This window comes from Lagopus leucura, unplaced genomic scaffold (genome assembly GCF_019238085.1).
Source record: "Lagopus leucura isolate 7727_CA_CO unplaced genomic scaffold, USGS_WTPT01 Super-Scaffold_100030, whole genome shotgun sequence".
NCBI lineage: Eukaryota > Metazoa > Chordata > Aves > Galliformes > Phasianidae > Lagopus > Lagopus leucura.
In genome coordinates, this window is record NW_024962281.1 from 7,750,819 (window position 1) to 7,776,943 (window position 26,125).

Below are 26,125 nucleotides of genomic sequence, written 5' to 3' on the forward strand. Positions count from 1 at the left end.
CGGGGCAGGGCACAGCAGCCGGGTCCTGCAGGATGAGAGGAGTGGGAGCTCTGTAACAGAGCTGTACAAACCCCCGGGCCATGCTGGATAACCCCAAAATCCAGCGCTGTGCCACACTGCTGCCCGTCATCCCCAGCACCACCTCCAACCCCCGGGCAGCAGCGATGGGAAGCAAGCAGCACTCTCCCTGCTCCCAAATCAATCTGCCGGGAATTACCATTTTTATTAAGACCTAACATGTCCTTGGCTGCTGGGAATGTGATTTGCTCCCAGAATGAGATTACTGCGGTTCCCAAGGAGCCACCATCGGTCTCGGTGACTTCTGCCCTCGTGGCACATCCCCACACGGCTGCACGGAGCAGTGCTGTGTGCCAGGTTCCTCGTCCCCGCGCCGAGCTGTGAGAGCTGGGACACCTGCTGGGAGCGTGCACCCCCCCCCTCTCTGCTGGGGAGTTGTTCTCTGTTCTCCCGGGTGGTTTTTCAGATGAAAGGAGGTGAAAATCACTTCCATTCACTCTGCAGGAGGCCCTGCACGGCTGCCTTGGTGCGTGATGCGGTTTGTGGCTCTCCCAGCACGGGGTTGAGGGAGGAGACTGAGCACCGCACTGCCCTTTGTGCTGGGGGACATCCTCCCAAGGAGCTGCTTAGCATTCGGAGCAGGCGCTCGCGTTGTTTCCGGGTAAAAACTCTGAGTTTCACTTCAAAAACACATCGATCTTCTGCAGCGTGCCATGAAGGGCAGCATCTCCTCACCCACTTTCTGAAACTGGATCGCAGCAGCACCAGGACCCTGTACCACGGGGCTGGACCTGACGTTCCGCAGCGTCAGGACACGCAGCCACCTTCTCCCTGGCACCGCTCTGCGATGCCGTGCGACTGCTGCTGCTCATCTGCCCAGCGGGAACGCCGCTGGATCTGCCTTGCCTCTCTCTATAAGGGCCCAGCTGCATGCTCCCAGTTTGAGGAGAGAATACTACAACAGCTTCTTTACTTACGTGTCACACGAGGATTGAGGTGTCTGTCCTGAGTCCTTCCTCTGCTGCAGAATCCATGGCAGAGCAATGCCTCCCAGGGCTGAGCATCCCTCCTGCCCCCACACCCACTGAGGGTGGCACCTTCCCACAGGAGCACATTTCCTGCAGCTACAGGACCTCTGCTCCAGAGTGTTTGCTTATGGCTAAGTGCAGCTGCCCCAGCACCTGGACCATGAGTGTGATGTGAGAGCCCCCAGCACCTGAATGAGAAATAATAAGGGCATCTGTTCCCATTAGCAGTGTGAAGACTGGGGAGAGAAACGACTATTGATTGCCCTGTGAGCTCAGCATCAGGCACGCAGACATGGCATGCAGCCACGATCAATGATGCTCACTGGGGGTTCTGCCTCTGCCTGGGGCACAGGGACAAAGCTTGCATCCCGCCAGCACCCAGCACAGCCCTGCAGTGCACAGTCCACGCTGTGCAGCTCCCCCCTCTCCAAGCCCATGTTTCATCCCGAGGAGGAGAGCAGTGATGCTCCCTGGGGGCTCTCTGCTCAGCCCCATCCACAGGGGTACCCAGATGGAGCCCTGCTCCCCACCCGCTCTCAATCCCTAGGGCAGCTGCCTTGGCATCCATGGGACACTCACACTGGGTACAAAGGCAAGAATTGAGAGAAAAGCTGGGATTTCTATCCTGCCAGCAGAGGATGTCAGCAGGGAAGGTGGAACTACACTTCCCAGAGTGCTCCTGGCCCTGCATGCTGCCCAGGAAAGGCGAAGGGACTCAGCTGCCAGCTCCTCCCTGCTCCTAAATTATTCTTATTATTGTTTATTTGTGGTTTTTCTGCACTTAACTGCCTTCCTCGTCCACTTAATCGGGGGATTATTGCCCCACCTGCCCATCCACCAGAGCCCAACTCATTACCGGGGTTTATTTATGAGCAGCACAGCAGCAGAACGCACCCTGCAGCTCCATCTCCTCCGGTGCAGGCAGCTGGAGGCGATGGACAAAGGCAAGCCAGAGCCACCAGCAGCGAGCATGGCTGTGGGGTGACACAGAGGAGTCCCAGCACCTCCTCCTGTCCTCACGTCAGCACAGGGCACAGGATGATGCTGCTTTTGGCACAGCGCGGGGGAAGCAGCAGGAGCCTGGCCGAGCCTTAAAGTGCTCTCAGAGCTGAGGAAAGGTCAGCGGCACAGCGCCGTCCTTCCGCTCGCACAGAGGGGCGCGGGCTCCTTGGCACAGCGGTGACAGCTGGGTGACAGCAGGCTGACAATGACAGCACGGCATGGTGGAGAAGCAGAGGGACCCGCAGCACCCACAGTCCTTCCCACCATTGCTCCATCCGCAGGCAGAAGAATCCGGGCAGAATGTGGGGCAGAGCATGTGAGCCTGCCAATGGAGCTGTAATAAATAAATCATGGCACCAAAGCAATCAGAGCTGCCCACTCAGCTGCTTGGGATGCGGTGCCCACACAGGGGATTTGCAGCTGTACCTCCCCGGCCATTGGGTCCACAGCCCAAGTGCTGCTCCTCTGTTTGCAGCCGTGTTTTGCAGCCTCAGCACCGAGGGGGACTGATTTATTCATCAGCAGCTCCAGCCCGCACCATCCCTGCATGAAGGCCGTGACAAGCGGCAGCAGTGCGACGAGCAGCATGGCACGCAAGGCAGTGGGGCTGGCTGATCCCATGCTGCTGTGCCCAGGGGGTGAAGAGAAGGGAAATGTGAGGATCAGACCCTCACGGGGCTGCGCTGCATTAACGCATGTCCATCCTGCGCCCTTGCAGGGCAGAGAGGAGGGAACCTGTTTTCCAAAGGGAGTTCAGCAGTGCCAATGGCTGAACCAATTGCAAAGGCAGTGACAAGGGTCCTGGTCCCCATCCCTTTTGCTTGTCCTGCCCATCCAACCTCAGATTTTGGAGATCCCACAGTGCTTTGCCTGCTGGGGTGGTGCACCCAATACCCAACAGGCCCAGAGGACCCGTATCCCAGGTGGCACCCACACGACCTCATGGCCAGCAATGGACTTTGTCCCCATGGTGTGGGACAGCAGTCATGGGAGGGGGACACACCGAGTCTGGGGGAGCAAAGTGCTGGGCCCTGGTTGGGGGTAGATACTGAGTGGGGAATTGCTGTAGGAGATGGGGATCAGGAGGGATGGGTAAATACTGGGGGAAACTGGTGGGGATTAAGGACAGGAACTGGGCGTACTGAGGGGCACGGGGGGGGTAGCAGCGGTGCTGCTGGGGAGGATTGATGGGCACCAGGGGCATGGCCGGGTAATGAGAGGAAAGGAGAGGTGGGCACTGCTGGGGGGGGTGACTACGTACTGGGATGCAATTGCCGGGAGCGACTCCCGGTGCCCGGGGGGGCAACTACCGGGTACCGAGAGGGTAATCGCCAGGAGCGGGGGGCTGCTGCCGGGGGCACGGGGCGGGCCGGAGGCGGGCGCGGAGCCGGCCCCGCCCGGGAGGCCGTGCGGCGGAGGGGGAGCCAGCACCGGGCCCCCCCGTACCGCTAGGGCTCCCGCCTCCCTTCCGGCGGCGGTTCCTTCTTCCCTACGCCGGGGGCGGACGGGGCGGACCGGAGCCGCACCGCACCGCGCCGCGCCGCGCCGAGCCGAGCCAGGTGGGTGCGGGGCCGGGAGCGGGGCCGGGGCCAGGGGCGGGCCCGCCGTGCCGCAGAGCTCGGGGAGGGGCGGCCGGGGCCCGGCGGGCGGTTCGGGCACGGGGACCGGCCCGCCGAGCCTCCCGGGGCCGCCGGCTTATGTAACGGGGCGGCGGCCGCGGGGCTGCGGCATGCGGGCAGCGGGAAGCGGGATGCGGAGTGCGGGATGCGGAGTGCGAGAGGCGGGATGCGGGTTGCGGGCTGAGCGCTGCTCCCACCGGGTGCCCCCCCACGCCGCCCCGCACGCCTGGGTAGGGGCCGCGGGTGCGGTGCGTGAGCAGGGAAGGGCTGTGACCGCCGGGGTGTCACCCCCCAGGTCTGTACTGCGGAGGGGGGGCTGCAGAGCGGGGCCGTGGGCAAGAAGAGGAGGCCACCTGCTCCCTCCTCTGCTCGTTCCCGAGGATGCTCCTCGCAGCCTCCTGCCGGGGGCAGCTCCTGGTACCCTGCCGGGCTCTTACCGTGCCTCCCCCTCACCACCTTTCTCTCCATCCTGCCCCCCTCGGCTGCACCAACCCCTCTTGGGCCATCCCCATTGCATGTTCCCGAGGTGCCATTCTGCTGCGCCAACCCTCCGGGGGTCCCAGCACCCCGAACTCCATCCCCTCTCCTTGCAGTGTCCCCAGCAGCACACGGGGTAGGTGGCTGCTGTGACCCAGGCCTGGCAACATGCAGTGGCAGTGTCACCCACATGGCAGGAGCATGACCGGGCAGCTGCTGCCCCAGGCACCGGCGTGGTGATTCAGAGCAGCAGAGCAGGGCTGGCGCCTTCGTTCAGAACAGGACTGATGGCTCAGGGCTTCTCTACAAAGCTGGAGAAGATGTGAGAGCTCAGCTGAGATAAAACTGGCACAGAAAAATGTCCCTTGGCTGTGGGCTGAGTGTTTGCTTCTTCGATTGCCTTGCGTGAGAACATTAGTGTTGAAATGACCCCAACCAGACAAAGTGCTTAGCACCTTGCAGTGCTGGAGGGTGGCTGCGCTTCACACTTTGGCTCATTCCTGGGTTTCAGCACTGCCTACTGGCAGGCAGAGCCTGCCAGGCCTGGTGCCACGCATCAGGAGCCCTTTGGGGACCTGCACTGAGTTTCCCATCATGATTTTAGCACATGAGCTGAAACCCAGGAGAGGTTGGACACCACCCTCTGTCTGTAGAGAACCCTCTGCTGGGCACCCGTGTGCCCCACTCAGATCAGCAGCAGGTGACACAGTGCCGTCCCCACTGAGGAGCCCAGCTGTCCCATCTGGGCAGAGGACAGCACAGCCAACCTCAGTCTATGTTCCTGGCCAGACCTTCCCATTTGTTCTTCTGCCAGCATCGACCATGAGTTTAAATGCTCCTGCTCCCTCCCTGGTGTTTACTCGCCGGGTGTATTTATAGAGAGCAATCAGGTTGCTCAGCCAGAGTAAACAGCCGTGCTCTCACATGAGCGCTCCACTCGCCCATCCCAGGAGCTTTCCCTTCCACCTGCCCTGGCCCTGCAGAAGCTCCAGCCACACACTTCTCTGGGCTCTCTGGGCTGTGCTGCGTGTTCCAGGTTGCACTCCCCAGGAGTCACTGTCACCTCACCGTGCTGCATGTGCTCTATCCTGCCACCAGCCCCATTCCTGGCCAACTGTTGCCGTCATCTCCTGGAAAAATAACCCTCCAGTGCTCAGAATCACCCATCACCACAGCCCTGCAGCAGTGGTACCCATGCCTGCCCTGGCTCACGGACAGGAGATTTTGAGGGCCGAAGGTTTGGTTCAGATGCAGCCCTCTGCATCCTTGCGGGCAGGGAGGGCACTGCTACCCCAAGTCTGTTGTGAAGGCATTTCCCCAAAGTGCAGAGGTCCTGTGCCTTCCCACCTCAACACACAGTACCTGGGCATGAGGCTGCTGCCAGCCCCAAGCAGCTCACACAGGTGCTCCTTTGGCTCCATCCCATGCACCCCTCTTCTCTCCATCCCTAAGCTGCCCTCTGGCATCTCAGAGGCTGGACAAGACTGGCTATTATCATGGGGTGCTGTGAATAGGAGGTGGTTTTGTCTCCATCACTACCTCTGCCCCACATATTGTGGCCCTACCCTGGGCTGGGTAAAAACAGCCCCTCCAGCTCCAAGTACACTGCAGCCCCAAGCCAGGGCTGTCCTGCCACAATCGCATCCTCCTTCCCTTTACCTCATCTCTGCCTTGGCTGTGGTTGGCATTTGACTGCCTGGACAGACAGATTCATGGACAGCCAGAGCTGTTGCCTGTCCCCATTTGTCCAAGTAAGATATGGCTCTGTGATCCTGGCCAGCTCTGCTTGTTAAAAAGACAGACAAAAATCAAAATAAAAGAAAAGAAAATAATAAATAAATATCAGCCACATCGATCTGGCCCCAAAATCAGTGCCTTGTGATGACCCAGCCGGTATTGCCCCCAATACCCTCCGAGGACTGAATTTCCCCACGTCTCCGTGCAGGCAGTGCCCAGCTCTGGCCACGCTCCGGGGCTTCAGCAAAGAACAGCAGCTGATCTGCACCACAGAACACAGCCGGCACAGCAGGGTCTGATACTATCCCAGCGCAGCTCCTCTCGCTGGCACTGAGCTGCCCATAAACCCAGCTGCCCCCAGCCTTGGCGCTCTGCATCCCATCCCACCCGGCTCCGACTCTTCCCACATCCCGCAGGAGGCAGCGCTTGTCCCCAGCAAAGGTCACCTTCACGCTGCCGCCGAGCCTTTCCCAGGCTGAAGCTCAGCGCTGTGCTTCCCGGAGACACAGCTGCCTTTCAGGGGTCTCCGTGGGGATCCCACCAGAGTGTGAACAGCTGACTGCCCGCCTGCTGCTGCTTACCAGACTCAGCACTGTATCCCCCAACCCAGCACTGCATCCCCAAACCCGGCTTCACGTCCCCCAGCCCAGCACTCTCTCCCTGAGTCTGTCTCCCCCCCTTCTCCCCTGGGCCATTATTTACCTACAATTTGCCAAATACCCCCTGCTTCCTGGGGTGCAGGAAAGGAGGTGGCTCTGCGCTAGGACAAATTTGTGACACCCCCAGGAACCTGATTCCTGCATCCCACGGCCCATATCGCACGCATGGCACGCACCAGGGTGGAACTATGGGGACAGATCACTCGGAGACGATGCCCAGGTCTCTGCACAGCCTCATCCCCAAGAGAATCCCCTGAGCCCCCCCAGCACAATGGGGGCACTTCAAGGACATTCAGCAAAGGGACAAGGAGAACCCCAGGCAGAAGCTTTTCAAAGTTAGGCTGAAGTTGAGCTCCGAGAGGAGGATCTCTCAGACTGCAGCCTTTGTTTGGGGCTTTGTTTGCCTGCTCACTTTAACTCGCCATTATGTCCTCTGAAGAAGAAATTCATCACTTGAAAACTGAGGAATGCAGAGTTAATGCCAATTTTTAAAACCCTCCAAGAGTTGAGAGCCCTCTCAATAATTAATGAAGGCATCCAAACTGCCGGGTGTCTGTCTGCAGCTCGGCCAGCAGCAGCCGTATCCTTGGTCCAAGAGGGGCACAGACCCCACGCTGCCACCTCCCTGCCCACCCTGGGGTGGCTCAGTTAGTGCATCACTCCCTTGCTATCAGGGAGCTTGGTATCAGGGGCGGTGCGATACCCCGTCCTTTTGCCCTCTGCCCCAGCACCCTGTGCCTTAGGGGGTTGCTCCCCATCACTGACCCTTTTGCCATGGTGTCTCTGCAGGCCCGCCCTCCTGCGATGCCCACCCGCCCCCGGCAGCCCCTCGCAGCGCTGCTTTAGGTGCTGAAGGCCACGGACGCTGCGCACACCAAGGTAGGCTCTGGCTCTGGCTCTGGCTCTGGCTCTGGCTCTGGCTCTGGCAGGGCTCGGTTTGGGTGAATGTGAGGCATGGAGCTGGCGGTGATGTTGCAGGTGGTGCAGGGACACAGGGGCAGGTTTTTTTCGGTTTATTTTTCCTTTTTTCACTTTTTTTTTTTTTTTTTTTTTCTCCCTCTGAAAGCCCCCAGATGGGCAAGGTATGAGCCAAACTCCACTGGCAGCAGCCAAGAATGGTTTTCTGGCCACAGCCCCAGCAGCTCTTGGAGTGGCACCATGCCCATCCGGCGTCACACTGCAGCGGAAACCCCGCGCGCAGGCGGGTTGGGGGCGGCTTCAGTGGGGGGAGATGGCAGCATCCCTCCTAGCTCCCCCTCAACACAGGGTCCCCCACTCCCAGTGCTCCCAGCATGGTTCTCATCCTGCTCCCACCATGCTGCAGCCACCCAGATGTCCCCCCTGCCGCCACTGAGCCCCCCAGCATGCAGCCATCTGCTGCTGTCAGAGGTCAAGGTGTCCCTGGTTCCGTGGGGCACCTCTGCCCCCAGAGCTCTCCCATGGTGGGGTGGCCCTCCCAGGAGGGAAGGATCTCACCTTCCTTGGCACATGGTTGCTCTCACTCCAGCAATGAGCCTGGGAGAGGAGCTTGGGGGACACCGAGAATCCTCTCCTTGCACAGCCCTGGCCTCCTCCACCACCAACGTTGGCTCTGGATGGCTCCTGCCAGGGCCACGGGGATGGTAAATCAGGATGGTAGATCAGTTCAATGGGGTAGCTGCTCCCCCCAAAGGCAATTGCTGGGGCAAGGAGCGATGGGGTGAGGATATGGGCTGCATGGGGGCTTTTGTCCGCTGCCCACGCGGTGCCGGGTGCACTGCGCCCAGCTCCATGCCAGCCCCTGCAGAGCTGTGCAGTGTGCGTGCCTGCCATAAATATTGATGGGGCGGACGCGGTGCAAGTGTGCCTTTATGCACAGTGCTCGGGATGTGCATGCTGTACGAACCGGGGGAAGCGGTGCGGGTGCAACACTGAGGCTGGATGCACAGAGGCTGTATAGGGGAGGTGGAATTCAGAGTGCGGTGGGAAGGAACTAGGTGTAAAGCCCCGGTGGTCAGAAAGCAGCAAAGCAAAACCTGCTGCCAGACTGCAGTGAGCGGCAGCTGCTCCCCCAGCCCACTAACATGCAGCCCGTGCAAGATGAGCGGCGAGGGGCTGCAGTGCCGCTGCTTAACCATGCACAGCACAGAGGCAGCGGCCGCACAATGCTCTGAGAGCTGCTGCTGCAGTGCACAGCCAGGAGGGTGCTGGTGTCCCTGACATGGGCAGGGCTGTAGGTGGCAGAGTCATGGGGCTGTGGTGGCTGTCAGCCCTGGGAAGGGTAGCAAGCAGAGCTCGAGCACAGGGGACGTCCATCCCCCACATGGCTCTTGCACAGGCCACCTTTTAGGGCAGCTCAGGAGGGCAGAGCAGCTGCACCCCTGGGACACTGTGCTGGGAGCAGCTGGAGGCTGCAACTTTGGTCCTCTCCTCACCCACAGCTCCTTTGGCCACCGCTGCCCCATCCCACAGCCAGCACCAGTGCACACACAGCTCCTGCACGCGGCCCCCGGGGGATGTGAACGTCCCTCATTGCGTGCGATGCCGCGATCGGCCCCGCCAACCATCTGCTGCAGCATCTCCCCTCCACCCACTCGCAGCTCACGCTGTGCCCTGTGGCATGGAACCGGTGGCACCTGGAGCACCCAGCAGCAGGCAGGGCCGGGCTGGGGGTGCCCCGTGCTCCCCTGGGTGACCTGCATTAGCAATGCCAAGGGGCTGCGATAGCGATGCAGCCAACTCTGCAATATTGATGCTGATGGGTTTGAGGCTGGAAAGCAGGGAACAGGAGCACGGTGTGGTGGTGACCCTGTGACCCTCTCCACGTGTAACCACCAGGTTGGCAGGGCTGCCCCTGCCCTCTGCATGCCCCAAACCGCACTCAGATGCTGCACTACGAGGGTCAGCTCCAACCCCATGCTGCAGCATGCGTGGTCCTGTCCCTGTCCCCGGCCCTGTCCCTGCCAGGTGCCAGCCCCGAGGAGGCCAGGACCACTCTGCAGAGCTGCAGCTGCCGCTGCTTTGTGCCTCCTCTCCCCCGTTCCCCGCCGCTGTTTTTGTTTTGTTTAAGAGGCCGGGTTACGAATTTTAAACAGGCTCCTGAAAAACCCAATTACCTCCAGAAGACAACCTGATAAAAGCCGCCCAGCCAGCACGCTGCGCATCGCCTCGCGCTGCAGCCGAGGGAAAACCGACGTAACAAAGCCTTTGCAAATGGAGTTAACCACTTTTAATCCCTCGGTGCCACTCAGAGGGCCAAGCGGTTTTTTTCTGCAGAGATGGGGGTGGGGGGAGCATAAATAACCCTAGGGCACCGCGCTGCTGGGGGGCAGTCCCAGAGCTGCGACTGGGAGCAGTCCCTGGGCGCACTGGGAGCTGCTGGGGGGAGGATGCGCTCAATGAGCTGAAGCATCTCCAAAGATTGAAAGACTCGAGGACCCATCCCAGGAACAAAAGGAGGCGTTTGTCAGGCGCTGAGAGACGGGCTCGTTAATTCCTCCTGGCTGTCACACTTATCTGTAATGAATTTGTGCTCCGCTGTATTATTTTTAATACAATAGGAGCGGTGCCGCCCGCCCACCGCCCGGCTGCCGGGAGCGCTGACGTCAGCATGCAGAGCGGGGTGCTGCAGGACGGACGGATGGATGGATGGACCAAGGCCTGTCCCAGCACTCACAGCAGGGTTAGGCGCTGAGGCAGAGGGCATTTTTTCCGTGATGGAGGAAAACAGTGCGGTTGGTCAGCGTGGGAAGAGGTGGAGGGCGCAGGGAGCAGTGAGCAGGAGGGATGTGTGCTGGAGTGCTTTCCCTGTACCAAGGCTGTGCAGTGCGTGGCAGCAGAAGGGCAGACATGGGGGTTCCCCCAGCGCTGTGTGCCCCACAGAGGGGCTGTTTCTGTGAGCATCCGTGCAGGACTGCAGGGCCTCACCTCACCGCCAGCTGTCCCCACAGCCAGGCTCAGAATCCCACTGATCTGCAAAGAGCTCGTTCCCTTCCTGATAACCCAGGGCTGGATGGATGGGGCATCAGCTCTGCGGGCAGTGGGACATTCACATGGCCCTGACATCTGCACACCCTGAGCTCTGCCCCAGCCATGGGAGTACGGGGGCCACAAGGTCACTGCGCGTCCCCAGCATCTCCAGGGGAGTCAGTGCTACAAAATGTGGGGCTGGGAGCTCTGTGTGGCTGCGCAGGCCACAGCGATGTATCGGGGACTTTGAGAAGTCCCGCGGCACCCCACAGCTCTACAATTAGTCACGGTGGGGTCATTAAGGCCTGGCAGGTGTGCAGAGGCTCAGGTGCGCGGTGCTGAAGGGGTCGGCTCGTTTGGTGCGGGATGCAGGGACGGCTGGTGGTGGCTGCGGCTAGGAAGTGCCTGGCTTTTCCACGGATTGCGGAGGTGAAGCATTAACAGACGCCGGGGGGCTGCTCCCCCCATCTCTTCGCTGCGGGATCGGGTGGTCCCGGCGGGGGCGGCGTTTCCCCGGGGGCGCCGCTCTCGGTGGATGGGGGGTGCCGTAGTCCGTTCTTTTCCCCTCTTCCGGGACCGAGAGCGGAGCGGGGCTGGGGGTGTCGCCCCGGGCGGGCCTACGCGTGCGGCGCGGGGCGGGCGGAGGGCGGGCCGCGGCGGGGCGGGGCGGGGCGGGGCGGGCGGAGCGGCGGCGGCCGAGAGCGGCGGCGGAGCCGGTGAGTGCCGGTGCTGAAGGGACAGCGCCGCCGCTGCGGCACCGGGCGGGGCGAACCGCATTCACCGGGGGAGGAGTGGGCGGGAGGGGGGGTCCCGCGGTCCCCCGGCGGTGCCGCGTCCCCGTGTCCCCTGCGGCCGCGGTGCGTCCTCCCCCCCGTCCCGTGTCCTCCGTGTCCCCGCGCTCCCGCACCCGCTGTGTTCCCCGCATGTCGCGTTCTTCCCTTCAACGCGTCCTCCGTGTCCGCGCGCCCCCCGCGCGCCCCAACATCCCGCGGTGCCCCCGCGCTCTCCATCCCGTGGCGCCCGCGTCCCGCTCCCCGCGTTTTCCATATACCCTTTCCGTCCTCGGTGTCCCCTACGCACCCTCCCCTGAGCGCAGGAGGGAACAAACTTCCCCGGCGCCCCCCTCCCCCGGCTGGAGGGTGTCTCCCCATCGCCGGGAGTCCCGGGGAGCTGGGGGAGATCCTTGGGGCTGCGGCACCCATTGGGCACACGCACGCTGCAAAGTGCACACGCAACATCAGCACAGCCCTCGCCCACGCACAGGGCACGCAGGGCGCACACACACACACACAGAGCACTCCTACATGCACACGCAGTGCACACGCAGCCTGCAATCCCACCCGCGCACACGCAGCATGCCAGCAGCCTGCAACACCCCCACACACACAGCACAGGCTGCAAAGCAGTGCGCACACACCCCCCCATGCTATACACACACCCAGCATGCAGCCCACCGGTGTGCAAACACATTCACCCAGCACGCAAACGCAACCTGCACACCTGTACACACACGAGCGCATGCACACACAGCTTGTGAACCCACAAATCACATGCACAAACCTTGCAAGCAGCCTGCAACCCCCCGCTGCATGGCCACACACAGCTCCAACCCCATGAATCTGTACACATGCATACGGCCAGACATATACACAGCTCTGTGAATGCACCTCCTGTGCACACACAGCTGCACAGCTGTGCAAACATGCATGGAGCTCACAAACACAAACACACACGCCTGCAACCCCAAAGAACAGTCCCAACCAACCGGCAGCCTCTTCTCCACCCACCCGCAGAGCCCAAGCACTGCAACACACGCACATGCACACAGGGTCACATTGTGCTCCCCAGGCTGGCTCTGCCCCCACCATGCAGGGGGACGTGCTGGTGGCAATGCGGGTGCCTCTCCAGTGGTACTCAGTGCTCCCGTGCCCGTGCCACTCTGTGGCGGGCAGCAGCAGGCTGGGAAATCCACCCGAGGCCGAGTCCCTGTGTGCCAGGGCAGTGCGGACCCCAGGCTTGGCGTCCCCGACCGCGTCCCTCTCTCTGTGCCCAGGTGGCCCTGGTTGGAGAGCCCGGATAGCAGTGGATGAGCGCTGGGCACTGGCATAGCCACACGCACACACCGGCACCATGGACTTTGTTATGAAGCAAGCACTGGGCGGTGAGTGGGGAGCATCTCCACTGGGAGCTACACTGTGGGGTGACAACACACCCAGCATGGAGCCGGGGAGGGCCACCGCGGGGGAACAAACGGCTGCCAGAGCCCTACAGGGCTCCCGTCAGTGGTGCCGGCAGCGCCTGGCGGGGGAATCCCGGCTCTCCCGGTAGTGTGGGATTCCCCAGCAGGTCCCCTGGGTGCCAGTGCTTGAGCTGCCAGTGTCTCCCCCGGCTGACGCCGAAGTAGGGCAGTGCTGGCAGCCCGCGGCGCTCCCCATCCCTGCAGCACCCAGAGCCCAAGCACAGCCGGCTGTGGCGCAGGTGGCACAGGGGATCAGGGGACCCGGGCTATACTTGCAGGCTGGCTCCCTGCCCAGTTTGGCTTTGTGGAAGCTGAGGCCCCCTGGGCACTGTCTGAGAGTATCATGCTATGCAGGGGCCACCAAGGACATGGGCAAGATGCTGGGGGGCGAGGAGGAGAAGGACCCTGATGCGCAGAAGAAGGAAGAGGAGAGGCAGGAAGCATTGCGCCAGCAGGAGGAGGAGCGGAAAGCCAAGCACGCCCGCATGGAGGCTGAGCGGGAGAAAGTCCGGCAGCAGATCCGTGACAAGGTGGGCAAGCAGCTCCCCATGCTGCTGGGGGGATGGGAGTAAGAGGTGACGGGTGTCGGGTACAGCACGGGCACTGTGTGCTGCCCGCCCCACTTAGGGCCTGTGTCCCCTCAGTATGGGCTGAAGAAAAAGGAGGAGAAGGAGGCAGAGGAGAAGGCAGCGCTGGAGCAGCCATGTGAGGGCAGCCTGACGCGCCCCAAGAAAGCGATCCCTGCGGGCTGCGGGGACGAGGAGGAAGAGGAGGAGGAGAGCATCCTGGACACCGTGCTCAAGTACCTGCCCGGCCCGCTGCAGGATATGTTCAAGAAGTAACAACACCACCGACCCTGCCATGGGGTTCTGGGGCACGGGCGCCCTCCTCTCTCCCTCCCCTCCATCAGTTCCCTTGGCCCCAGGGGGGTCCCTGCATCCCCTCTCCATCTTCTGCCCCTCCCTTGTCCCCTAACCAGACCAAACCATCCCATCCTGTCCAGGCAGGGCCCCCTGACCACGCCGTGCCAAAGGGGAGCGTCCCTGGCCGGACAGGGCGAACCGGGACCAAATGCACTGATGTAACCTGGCAGTGGGCTGGGGGCACCCCACGCCCCACCGGACCCCGGGGCAGCTCCCCGTGCCCTCAGCCCTGCCCTTCTGCCCACACCCTCCCCTCACCCATCTGCCAGGGGGCCCGGGCAGGCCCTCCGTGTGCCCGCCCTTGTCCCCAGCACTGCCATCCCCAGCCCCATCCTGCCCCGGGCCAAGCCCAAAGCACAAAGCCAGGCGCCCTGCCCGCAGCTCCCCCATCCCTGATCCCCGGGCACGGGGGTCCCCCGGGGCTGCCCGGTGTGCCGCAGCATCGGGGGGTTGGAGGGGACCCCCTTCCCGCATCTCTGGCCCCATAGTTAAAGCCATATCAGTTAGACTGCAATACTTCAGCACCGGGAGGAGCAGGCGCCGCGCTCCGCCGACCGTGTATAAAGGCGCGTGCGGGGCAGGGACCCCCCCTGCCTCGTCCCCCTGCCCCGTCCCCACTGTCCCCACCGCTCGCTCGTCCGTGTCTCGGCCCCGCTGGCCCCCGTTCTCGCATTAGTGTCTGTGTGCCAGGGTGCGCCCCGTTGCTCCATGCGTCCTCGTGTCCGCTGCTCACGCCTCAAACCCCAAAGCCCCGCAGTCCCCGGGGCCGCCCGCAGCGCTGAGCCGAGAGCCCCGTGCCCGTGGGTTGCAATAAACCCAGTACGGGGCTGGGGGCTGCAGAGCGTCTCCCGGGCTGCCCCCCCCGGCGCTGGGCACACAGCTCCCATGGGCTAAGCTGCCCGGGTACATCCCAGGAGCTGCTGCTTGCGTCCCAACAGGGGGCACGCCATCGCCCCGGCCCGTCCCTTGCCGTACCGTGCTCCTGTCCTCCCTACCCCCATGCTTCCCCCGCCACAGCCCCCAGCCGCTCAGCCCAGCCCTTCCAGGGAGGCAGAGGGCAGCTCGGGGCTTCGCAGTCATGCTGTGACCATCCTGCTCGAACTAGTCTTTGACAAACTAATAAAATAAAGGGATTTGTACATTGCTCTGGCCTTTTCTCAGCCCTTACTTCCCTGTCACCTTCCCCACCGCTCCATCTCCCCCCAGGGCTGAGACCTGGCCACTCAACGCACTACCGGAGGGCACAGGGTTCATCCTCAGCCTGCATGGCACCCAGAAGCCAGGCCACGGGTGAAGGGAAAATCTCCATAGTTCCCCAGTGCTGTCCTCAGCCCAGCTGCCTCCTGTTCCCCAGCGCCCTCAATGGAGCTGGGACAAGGCAAAAGGGTTCTGCAGCCCATCCTGCAGACCCATGGGTAGGGGGGCCCCTTCCCCATGGCTCTGGGACTTCCCCCATAATAACTGGAGTCACCCACAGGGTGCAACGGCTCTTTTTCCAGACACAGCCTTCTGGGGCTGAGGCTGGAGGTACCTCAATCCCAGTTCCCCCCAAAATAGGGGCAGATGCCAGGGGTACACACCAAGCAAGGGGTGCCTCACACCCCTCAGCCAAGCACAGCCCCTGGCGCTGCAGTCCTGATGCAGCACAGCTCGGAAGGGCTCTGCCTGCAGCCAGCCTCAGCTTCGACTGATTTGCCATCATTTAACAGCAAAAAGCTCAGCTGTTACCCAGGCGGCATCAGCAGCGCAGTCACCTGGAAAAGCCTCTGTCAGAAGGAAATATTAGGCTAAGAAATGATAGAGATCGTGCGGGCAAGGTCTCCATCACAGGCAGGTTGCGCCAGCACCTCCTCTCCAGCGAGTGCCTGCAACGTGACCCAGCGCACGGTGGGGAAGAGCCCCACTCTGCTCCCCTGGGGGCAGGGAGGCACAGGGACAGCTCAGCCTTAGGCCAGCAGCCGTGGGTCAAGCAGGTGTCTTCTGCTGCCACCACGGCCCTGCTCCATTCGTGTGGGTGCTGCTAGCTGGAGCAGGGAGGGCAGGGCTGGGTTATGGGATGGGGACAGTTGTGCGTGACTGTCCCCATCCTCTGAGCAGCATCCCTTCAGAATCTTGTCCCCAGTGTGGGGGCACAGCGCCCTCTGGTGGGGCGACACGAGACGGGGACGAGGCCTCAACACGGACCCCTGCCAGTGGGGCTGACCCACTGCCACACCGTGCTGGCAGTGGAAGCAGCCGCTCAGCACCACGCTCCTTTCCCTGCTCATCTCCTCCTGCTCTCACAGCAGCTCCAGGAACCTTCGTTATGGAAGAGGATTTATCAAAATTATAAAAACAACCACAAATACAAAAAAAATGCCACAGCCCGGGTGCATGCCCCCACACCCTCCCCTTACTGCCCCTCTGATCCTCTGCACAGGAAAGGGACAGGCCATGCTCCAGGGCTGCCCTCATCACCAGGCTGTGGGGGAGGACGGAAGGGACAATCACATAGCTCACTGCTGCTGGGGAGCCTGCCGCTGGAGCTTCCACACTGCTGCCCTAGAGCAGCGTTCTCATCTCAGGAGGCCCCTTCAGCAGTCACATTCCATGATTTTCTTTGGCCGCTTGCCTTTGGAACAGACCTTCCATGCCCCAGGGATGAGGCAGCCCTGAAATGGTGCGGGAGCCCTGCTGGCACCCCCCATCCTCACCAGCACACGAGCTGCTTTTTACAAAAGCTCCTGAGAGCAGCACACGTGGAACTGAGACAAAGGTGATGGCAATGCCAAGCAGGTAAGGAGAGGACCGACATCCTTACCCCGTCCTATGCTAACTAAGCTCTCCTCCATCCCTGAGGGTGGGGAAGTGTCGCGGTCCCTGGTGCCCTGCCCTGCTGCAGTTCCATTAGGAGTCATTGGGGAGCCCGAAGAGCTTGACAGTGCCTGCTTCTCGGCTGCTGTCGTATTTGCCATCTTTGTCGTCACAGGCGAAAGCCAGCAGAGGCTTCTTCGGGTGCCAGGCCACTGTGAAGGTAGGGGACTCGCACTGCACCTCCCAGAGCTTCTCTCCTGCATAGAAAAGGGCCCACATCAGCCTGGAGAGCCTCCTGCTCTCCACTGCAGGCTGACCTGTAGCACAAAGCAGAGCTAAACACCTGCCTCTTCCCTCCCACGCAGGGCAGAGGAGGAACAAATGCTGCTCCAGCGCCTTTTAATCTCCTGGTGACAAGGCATAGACATGACATGCATATCTACAGCAGTCTGATGAGGCAGAGGCTCCCCCTCTTGGTGCTCTGCTGCACACAGCCAAGCTCTTGGTAAGTAAACTGCCTCTTCCAGTGCCCTCCCAGCTAAACCAGCGCATCTCCATCAGATTCCCTCGTTACTGCTCCCCAAAAGCAAACCATTACCTGTCTCCACCTCTGCAATGTCAATGAAGTGATCCTCTGATGCCGATGCCAGCATCTTCCCATCATGGCTAAAGCTCAGTGTTCGCACAGGCCAGTCAAGCCTGCAGCAGTAGAGCAAAGCAGACAGTGAGGGATCCCCCAGACAGTCACTGGGGAGGGGAGCAAACTCCAGGACAGCACTACCTACCTGGAGAAGCACCTCACACACACCAGTTCATCCACATCCCAGAGGCTGACTAAAGCATCAGCACTGCCTGTGGCAAAGTACTTCCCCATGGGGTCAAACTTGATGCAGATGCAGTTTGAAGGATGGGCATTGATGGACTGGATGGGTTTGAGTTCTGGGTAGCTGTGGAGATGAAGAGAGAAGGCAGGAAGCAGTGAGAGAAGCACAGGATCTCTGTGAAAAGAGACCAGGTGTGAGACAAAACAGTGCAGGGTGACATTGTTGGAAACTTTAAGTGTTAAGTGAACAAGGAAAAGCATCACAGTCACATACAGAGAGTCCAGCCCAGGAATGGGGCAACTTCCTTCCAGGCAAGCTTGCTCCCATCGTAGTGACTGGGAATCACTGGGATGTGGGACTCTGGCTCCCCAGAAGCAGCAGAGGGGTTTGCAATCTGCCTCAGCAAGCAGCGATGCACCAGGGCAGCCAGCCTTGGTACCCTACTCACCACAGGCACCCACCTGAGGATGTTGATGCAGCCATTCCCATTAGTGAGGAAGAACATGTTGTTATCGTTGTTCCAGGAGATCTCATTCACCTCAAACTTGAACTGTTCCTCTGCTTTGGAGCGATGCGTCTTTGCGTCAATGAAGGTGACAACATCATCCTTGTTCCCCACTGCAATGGTCTGTCCATCAGGGCTCCAACAGATGTTGATGTTCTCCCCTAGAGGGACAGAAAAGCAGCAGGTCCCATTGCCACACAGCAGTTTGCAAGAGCCACAGCGTATCAAGCAGACAGGAGGCTTTTATTTCTGATTCGAGGCCACGGTGTGCTCCACTAACTCTGAATCACTCCCAGATGGGAAGAACTGCCAGGTCTGCAATTTAACACTGAAACTCTGCACTGAAAATTAAACTGAGAACTGTAGCTTCAAGCCACTAGGACTGCATTGCTAGCCTTTCCATTTTAGACACAGCAACCACCAAGCAAGGTCATATCGAAAGACCCTCTCAACCCAGCAGTATCCAGAAAATCCAACAACCAACAGCACGTGCGTGTGAACGAGGGGAGGCCCAAGGAATGCTACAGATATGTCACCTTACTACTCTACTCTCAACCCCAACTGTTGGAAGACAGAGATTTCTTAGGCCAGAGATGGTAGCTGGGCTGGTCAAACCATTAATGTGAATGGTTGCTTTATGAATCCATGTAAACTTGGACCTCTGCCACGTCTCTCTCTGCAAACACACGTTCCCCAGCCTCCAACCTTCTTGCCCACAGACTCCAGACAAGTTCCCATGGCCCTTTAACAGCCACCAGCACAGCTCAGCAGTGCCTCCAGTCCTGACACCAGCATAAAGCAGCCCTCGTGCTCGCTGTGCTCCTTACACCAGCTGAAGCTGGCTGAGTGCGATACAACACTAGAAGCAGTACGCAAAGACCCCTCAATCACCAGCACCAATGGAAGGGCTGTGTCACCGACCCCCGGGGAGGCAGGGACCCACCTTTGGTGTTGACGGTGGCGATGCACTTGGTGGTGCGGACATCCCAGATGCGGATGGTTTTGTCCCCGGACGCAGTGACAAAGAGGTCGGGGTTGCTGGGATGCCAGCAGAGCTGATCCACGCTGTCACCGTGGCCGCGGTAGTTGTTCTCTTTTACCTGGAGAAAGAAGAGAGCCGTGCCTCCACCCCTGGAGGTGCCCAAGGCCACGGATGGAGCCCCGGGCAGCTCGAACGAGGAGGTGGCGGCCAGCCTACGGCAGGGCTCCGGGGCTTTTCTGGGCCCTTCCAACGCAGCCGTTCCATCACTCAGCGGTGCCGGCTGGCAGTCCTGCCCAGCATCCCGCTCCCATTTCCGTCTCTCCTTCCAGTTTCCTCGCCCGGTCCCAACTCCCAGCTCCCAACTCCCAGCTCCCAACTTCCAGCTCCCAGCCCCACCACACCCGCTCCTCGCCCGGCGCAGCCCGCAGCCCCAAGCGCTGCTCCCGGCCCGCTCCCGCTGCTCACCAGCCGGTCCTTCTCAAGCAGGAAGACGCTCGCGGTTTTATCGAAGGATCCGGACGCGAGGCGGCGGCCGCAGCAGCTCCAGGCCACGGAGTGAACCTTGGCGCCGTGCGCCGGGAACTCGCGGCTGCGCGTGTTGGCGCGGAACAGCTCCTGCATGGCCTGCACGTAGGGCGACAGCGCCATGCCCGCCCCGCCGCGCCGCCACCGCCCGCCCCGCCCCGCCGCCCTGACGCAGCTTCCGCCGCCGCGGCACGGCCCGGCTCGGCCCGCGGAGGGCGCCCTCGGCGGCGATGTCGGACGGCGCCGTCCTCGTCGGCGATTCGGACTCGGAGGGCGGCCGCTCCCCTCCGCCGCCCCCCGCGGTGAGTCTGCGGCCGGGCGCCCCGCTCCCGCACGGAGCGCTGCGGTTCTGCCCTGTCCTCGGGCTTTTGCCGCGCGGAGTGCCGCTCTCCCGCCCTGTCCCTCGGGGCCGCAACCCCCGGCAGACCGGAGGGGGCAGAACGCGGGGCGGGGGGTTGCCGGGCGTCCGTCGGCCGCGGTTCCGCGGCAGTTGTTGCCCGGTAACGAGGGGACGCGCCGAGCAGCGGCCCCGCGGGGCTCCCCCGGAGCGGGCATCGGGGCCGGGCTGCACGCGGCCCTCCCGAGGGAAGGCAGAAGGCCTCGGGCAGGAAAAATGGATTGAAATTGGTTTTCTTGTACGTCTTTACAAAAGTTTCCGCGGTGTCCCAGCTGTGCTGCCGTGCGATGGATGTGAAGGTATTGCTGGGCCCAGGGGAGGCTGGGGGAGCTGAGGAGAGCAGAGAAGAGCACGGGCCGGGCTGTCAGCGGGGCACAGGGCTGCCCCAGCCCCGTGGCCGAGGCTCCTGCTTTACTCTGAGTGTTCACCGGGCTGCTGTCCTGCGTGAGCAGGGGAGGACTGAGGCACCCAGCCACTATCCTTGCTCACACCACTGACCCTTTCGTCCCCACAGGAGATCATCGATCTCACCCAGGAGGACACAAACTCAGAGCCGTTGCCATGGAACTACATCCCCATCATTGACCTGACGAAGGAGGACACCTGCAGTCCTCCCCCTGCTGCAGACTGTACTGTCCAGGACCAGGTGTCTGCTTCCCCCATCGTACACACGTCCCATCCCCAGCTTTGCTTCAGCACAAAGCAAGAAGTGGAGACGAGCCCAGAGCTGATCCCTGTAGCACCCTTACATGGCTATCCCACACAGCCCAGTACTGCCACAGGCACAGCAGTAAAAGTGGAGAACAAGAGCAGCTTCTCTCCTGTCTCCAGCCACCGCAGCTCCTTCTGCAGCCTGGAACCAAGCTTCAGCACCACCACATATAACACTGACTCGAGCTCCCTGGCCATCATGCAGCTGGACCAAGTGCTGTTCTCACCATCCCCCTTCATCTTGGACAGCAATGGCAGCAAACATGGCATAGAGGAGACTCCCCCTACTTTCGAGCCAAGGAAGCTCCCCCCAAGACTGAGCCCTGCTCCAGCCAGCATCACTAAGAGCCCACGAAGGACCAACGGGACTTTTCTGGAAGCAGGTGGCTCACAAGAAGCAATCCAACAAGTGACCTCAGGCAGGACTAAAGCTGACAGCATGGTCTGGCTAAACAAACTGCGCTATTTCAGGAGGAGCGGAGTCCAGCACCTCTTCTTTTATGGTGCAGCATCTGACAGGGAAGCACCACAGGTAAATGGGTTCAGAGCAACTCCTGCCCAGCCCAGTCCATTCAGAGCAGTTCTTGTGGCAGAGGATGGAGCACGGGATGCCCCTGCTCCACTTCCCCTTTCAGGGGAAGCTTTGCCAGGCCATTGGGATCTCTGGTTATTGCAGTTCTCTTAATGGTGGGCCTCAAATCACAGCTAGGTTCCTCTGTACCACGGGGAGCTGGCTTTCACCTGTTGCCCGTTGTCTTGCACACAGCAGAAACCCAAGCTCATCCCCAGCAGTAAGATGAGCATGGTACGCACCACCATGGAGGAGAACTTCTTGGAGGGAACCTTGCATTTTCTGAGTGACTTCATCTCCTGCCAGCACTGCCCTCCCAAAGAGATCGTCTCCCATCTGCTCAGACAGATCCTGTTGAACTCTCAGCAGGAGGAGGTCCTCCAGAACACCTACACATTGCTGATGAAAATCCAAATGTACGTGTTCCCTTTGCCACCATGCCCTGGGGCTGGCTAGGTGCCCAGTATAAGGGTCATCCTGTGTAGTTCTCACCAGAGAACAGAGAGTAAGTGTCCCTGTAATGCATGATGGTCCTCTAGCCTGCAGTACGGGCTAGAACAGCTCTCTGCTGCCTCTGCTGTGCTGCAATCAGCAGAATGTGACATGAGGCCACAGGTGTGCCAGTGCTGTTCATAGAGTACAGCCCATCAGGTGCGACACGGGAGGAGAAAGGAAGAAGGCAGAGCTGAAAACGGGACAGCAGCAAGCAGACACGGGAGGCAGAAACGGGAGGTTTGGGGTGCAGGCTGCCTGACCTCAAGGCAGCCAGTGTGGCAGCTCAGCACAAATAGATGGTGCTGTTCTTGCAGGCTCCATCCAGCCAACACCACCACAGTAGGATGGGACTGGACGCTGCTGAAATACACCATGGAGAGCCAGGTACTCAGCACTGCATGTGTCACATTAGGCAGGGATCACCCAGTACCTGGTGCTTGCCCCATAGCATCACCTGGCCTTGCTCTGCTGCACAACAGCTCAGTCTGATGTGCAGTTCTATTGCAGCTGAAGGCAGCAAGTGTTTTTATCCATGGTACTCCTTAACATGCTGTACAACTGCAGGCAGGTTGACGAATCTGAAGAAACCACAGCAGCAGACAAAAGCATTTTGAACTGGAGCAATACATGAGAAGCCCAAGTCAAACAGCCCCAGCTGACGCCCTGGGGCATTGCTGAAGCCATGCAGCCCCACTTAAAGAACAGATGTGCTATTCCTCAGTCACATACATCACCCCATTCCCAAAAAGCCACATTCCCTGGTGTTCTTTGCCCTGCAGCTCCATGAGGCTCACAACATCTCTATCTGCCCTCAGGAGAAGCTCCCTGGACGACTCCTCTTCCTACAATATGTGGTGCAGACCTTGGAGGATGACTTCCATCAAAACGTGAGGCTGCTGCAGAAATCAATAAGCAAGAAAGTGCTTTCCTGTGATACATGCTTCAACAATGTCAAGTAAGGGACGCGTCCTCCTCTCCTGTACTCTAATTAGCTGCAGAGGCAGGAGCTTATGGAATGTTTGTTGAGACTCAAGTCCAGACTTTTCAAGAAACAAGCTTCAAAAAGTGTAGGTAGGGGCTAGCTATAAAGAAAATGAGCATGCTTATGACCATAAACAATCACAAACAATACAAGGGCATTATCAGTCACAAGCATACTTTTTTTTAAAAAAAGGCTGTCCAATCAAGACATATCCTTCTTCCTCTGTGTCTTTCTCCAAGCTCTAAGTGGAGCTGGAGGTCAGAACACAGCAAAGCCAGGCCCATCTAACATTCCTGTGTCTGTCCCAGGGAGGTGGTTGAATGGTTGGTTGCAATAGTGACAGGAGCCAGATTCTTCCAGCTGCAGGAGCAGACACAAGAAGTGACACGCTCATCAGCAGGAGCTGAACATCACTCACCTGCAGCACAGCCAGCCAGCACTGACCAAGCACAGCTGACTCCACCAACATTCTTCGCCCAGAAGTAAGTCCCACAAATCCTGGCTCCCTGCTGATGATAATATGGGGTTCAAGTCAGAGAAGGAAGTCCATCCTCTGGCTCTATCTTATCAAGGAAGAGAGGTTGTACCTGTGTTCAGCTTTCCTGGCATTTTCCTCTAGGGCAAGTAAAGACTTGGGGATCAAGAGACTTCCTTGCCTGGCAGGAAGCTGGTTCACTGAGTGCTTTCCTCTTAAATGAGGCCAGAGCTCTCAGCCCATAGCCCAGGCTGCCCCACTAATGCTCAGTACACCCACTGTGACCTCCCTAATGTCCATGTGGGAAATGGCTCTGCTTCCAAGAGCATCAGATTTAACGTACTCTAAGAGACAACACAGGGCTTTGTAGGAAGCAAACCAAATGTAACCTGCTGCATTCCTTGATGATCCTAAGGCACGAGGCTGAACTAGCCACCTCCAGTGTTTAACTGTGCAAACCAATGGGTATTCGTTCACACTGTTGACTCTTTTTCTAACCTAGGACAATGCTCCTCCTCCAGCGGATGCTGTCCTTTGCAGTGGAAGTGGACAGATCTCCCAACTGCAGCTCCTGCAAGATCGCAGATCTAATGTTCCCATTTTTACTGAATATTCCCACAAGGAGCCAAAGGTGAGCAATGTGCAAAGCAGCATCTCCTTTCTGGGCAGTAGTCTTACTCCCTATTTCTGGGTTCATTAAGAAGTATGGAGCATAGAAAGACAGACTTGCTTTTGATCCAGCCAGCATGAACACAGCTGTAGGACTGAGAGATCCCATCAGTATTACCAGCTGATCCCCAGGCACTATCCCAGGCCAGTGTGATGCTGAGAAAACCGGTTCTCTCACCATAGAACTACAAGGAGGACTAAAAAGCAGTAATCCACATCAGCACAGTCAAGTACTAGCAGACACATCACCGATTCCCAGGGGCCAATGAGAAATACAGAAATACTCAAAATACACTTCCTACAGCACTACCTGGATGTGCTTTTGTTTGCATTGGTAAGAAGCATAGTATTTAAAGACAACACACGGGGCCTGACTGGCTCTAACAGACATGAGACCACTAGGCCCCCAACTGTTCCAAACTCATGTTTGCCAATCCCAGCAAGCAGCCTGTTCAGATATTTTTAGCAAAACTCACTCTGAGCACACACCAGTCTAAACAAGTCCAACTCTAACCAAGCTGTCACTCATTGCAGGACAGTTCTTGTAGTTCACTGGCAGCTAATCCCACTTCACATTTGCTTGGCTATGCTCCCTGTGAGTCAGCAGGAATGGATAATTTCTGCATAGGATGCTGGGCAGGGTCAGGTGAAACAGCTAAGCTTGTTTCACAGACCACACCAACCTCAGTTTGCAGCAGGTCAGATCTAAGGACTGGAAACATGCCCATAAGTCGAGTTGCATAACAAAGCTTTCTGTCATATTGGTGGGTTTGCTTTAACTGTACAGCAAGGCAGACACTTCTGTCACCCACCCCTGACCAGATCAGCATCAGCAGGAGACGAGGAATACACTGAAGTAGTTGTTGCAGTAGTTGTTGACAGGCTGTGCTGTCTCCACCAGAGTAAATATTTGTCTTGCAGGGAAGCCCTCTTAAACACCATGGAGAGCAACCTGCTGCGCTGCAAACTGCTAGAGATGATGTTCCAGCACAGTTGTGATGTGCCCACAAGCTTGCCCTTGTCTCTGTCCAAGATCCTCTACTTTCTAGGCCACTCCTCTGTGCTGCTGCAATACCAGGTAACCAGCCATCCTTCCCCCTTCTGTGGCATCTCCTGAGAAAACCACTCATAAAACCAAATACCATCTATTGCCATAGGATGAAGTAGCTACGTGGCAAAAATGGGATGAGCTGCTGCAGTACTTGAGCTTGCTGCTGCTGAGTTACCAAAATGTAATAGCAGGTAAGTAGCCTGATCTGGTCTTAATAAACAGAACAGTCCAAGGAATACTTCTTCATCTCATCGCTCTTGAGCTCACAGCCACAGTCTTAGAAAGATAATGTGCTTCCATTCTTGCTGGTAACTATTCTCTGCATTCAGAGCAAAGAAATGATAATGCATCATGCAGAGCACACAACACATTTAGCTGCTGAGAAATAGCCTACATCCTACAGCATCAACCCCAGCTCTGCAAAGCTGGCTGCAGAGTACAACTGAGCTGCACACACACTGGTTTAGAACAGGGTAGGGCAAGTAAAAAATATTTAAGCATTCCTAAAAGTCTCTTGCCAACTTCTTCTGCTTTACCAGGGTTAAGGCTCTCATAGATAAATGCACATTTGGAGCATTAAGCCCAATGAATTCTTCCAGGGTCCACTGGTCCAGTCTGGTACTAACACTGGAAGAGAGGAGCTATGTAGCCCTGCTCCCTCAAGGTTTTGCAGACATTGTGTGCAGACTGAGCAGGAGAAATCAGTGCAAAGCTGAAGTATCAAGGATAGCCACGAAAGACTTTGCACAGTTCCCTGCTGTTCTTCACCACAGCACAGTGCTGCCTAAGGGATTCTGCAGTCTGACCCTTAACAGGTCAGACAACCCGTTGTGTTACCTCCCCCAACAGCATTTCCTCTTGCAGAGCACCTACGGAGCTCACTCAGTGAGCGGGTGGACTTGATCATTAAGAAAGCCAAGCCCAAGCTCCAAGATGATGATGACATCAGCCAGCTGGACATCCACCTGAAGGTAAAGGACTTTCTTAGACGAATGCAGCAGATCCTGGAGGAACCCTTCCCTGTGCAGCTCAAGGAGAAAGTGAGCATGCTCAAAAAACTGTTTCTCACTGTCGCTGCTACCTGATGGAGCCAACCACTGTAGCAGGAAGGAAAGCTATGAATTCAGAGTCCTGTCTCATACTGCAGATTCCCATGTCATCTGTCCTGTTGTACGTTTGGGAAAAAAAATATCTGGTTTCTAAGTCTCAGAATTTCCTTTCAAACTTGTCTCATCCTACAGTTTTATGAAGTACTTTGTATATCTTTGAAAAATAAATTACTTCTGTATTTATTGGCTCTTCCATCCTGGTGTCCTGTTTAAAAGACACAAAGCTCTGCTGCTGTACCTTGGAATGGCATTAGACTAAAGCAGCTATGAAGTGATGGTAGTTTGCACAGCAAGCACGATGCCAAGCTATTTGTTCAGTGCTCAGGAAAAGTTGACAGTCTTCTCAAAAACATGGGTGTGGGATACAGAGAGAAGAGTCTCAGTGC

At 58.9% G+C, this 26,125-nt stretch overlaps 3 protein-coding genes across 6 annotated transcripts; 2 read left to right on the plus strand and 1 right to left on the minus strand.

Annotated features, from left to right (window-relative positions):
* Positions 1-7,329: 7,329 nt before the first annotated feature.
* Positions 7,330-14,794, plus strand: CPLX2 (complexin 2). The gene is made up of 4 exons (XM_042881773.1): positions 7,330-7,419; positions 12,542-12,649; positions 13,082-13,257; positions 13,372-14,794. Exons 2-4 carry the CDS (start codon positions 12,619-12,621, stop codon positions 13,567-13,569), a joined length of 405 nt encoding a protein of 134 aa, XP_042737707.1. The 5' UTR covers positions 7,330-7,419; positions 12,542-12,618; the 3' UTR covers positions 13,570-14,794.
* Positions 14,795-16,442: 1,648 nt separating this feature from the next.
* Positions 16,443-19,403, minus strand: THOC3 (THO complex 3). The gene is made up of 6 exons (XM_042881615.1): positions 19,220-19,403; positions 18,716-18,872; positions 17,729-17,933; positions 17,229-17,390; positions 17,042-17,142; positions 16,443-16,700 (listed from the first exon to the last, which is right to left on the minus strand). Exons 1-6 carry the CDS (start codon positions 19,400-19,402, stop codon positions 16,537-16,539), a joined length of 972 nt encoding a protein of 323 aa, XP_042737549.1. The 5' UTR covers position 19,403; the 3' UTR covers positions 16,443-16,536.
* A 100-nt stretch (positions 19,404-19,503) lies between these two features.
* On the plus strand, positions 19,504-25,922 carry SIMC1 (SUMO interacting motifs containing 1). 4 transcript variants are annotated; one of them, XM_042881473.1, is made up of 10 exons: positions 19,504-19,581; positions 20,191-20,919; positions 21,154-21,374; positions 21,768-21,837; positions 22,269-22,408; positions 22,744-22,917; positions 23,413-23,541; positions 24,501-24,657; positions 24,737-24,821; positions 25,495-25,922. In XM_042881473.1, exons 1-10 carry the CDS (start codon positions 19,510-19,512, stop codon positions 25,713-25,715), a joined length of 1,998 nt encoding a protein of 665 aa, XP_042737407.1. In that variant the 5' UTR covers positions 19,504-19,509; the 3' UTR covers positions 25,716-25,922. The 4 variants fall into 4 exon arrangements, with proteins under 4 accessions (XP_042737407.1, XP_042737408.1, XP_042737410.1 ...); XM_042881474.1 differs by having other exon boundaries at positions 21,157-21,374; XM_042881475.1 differs by lacking the exon at positions 19,504-19,581 and adding an exon at positions 19,878-19,975.
* Positions 25,923-26,125: the final 203 nt, after the last annotated feature.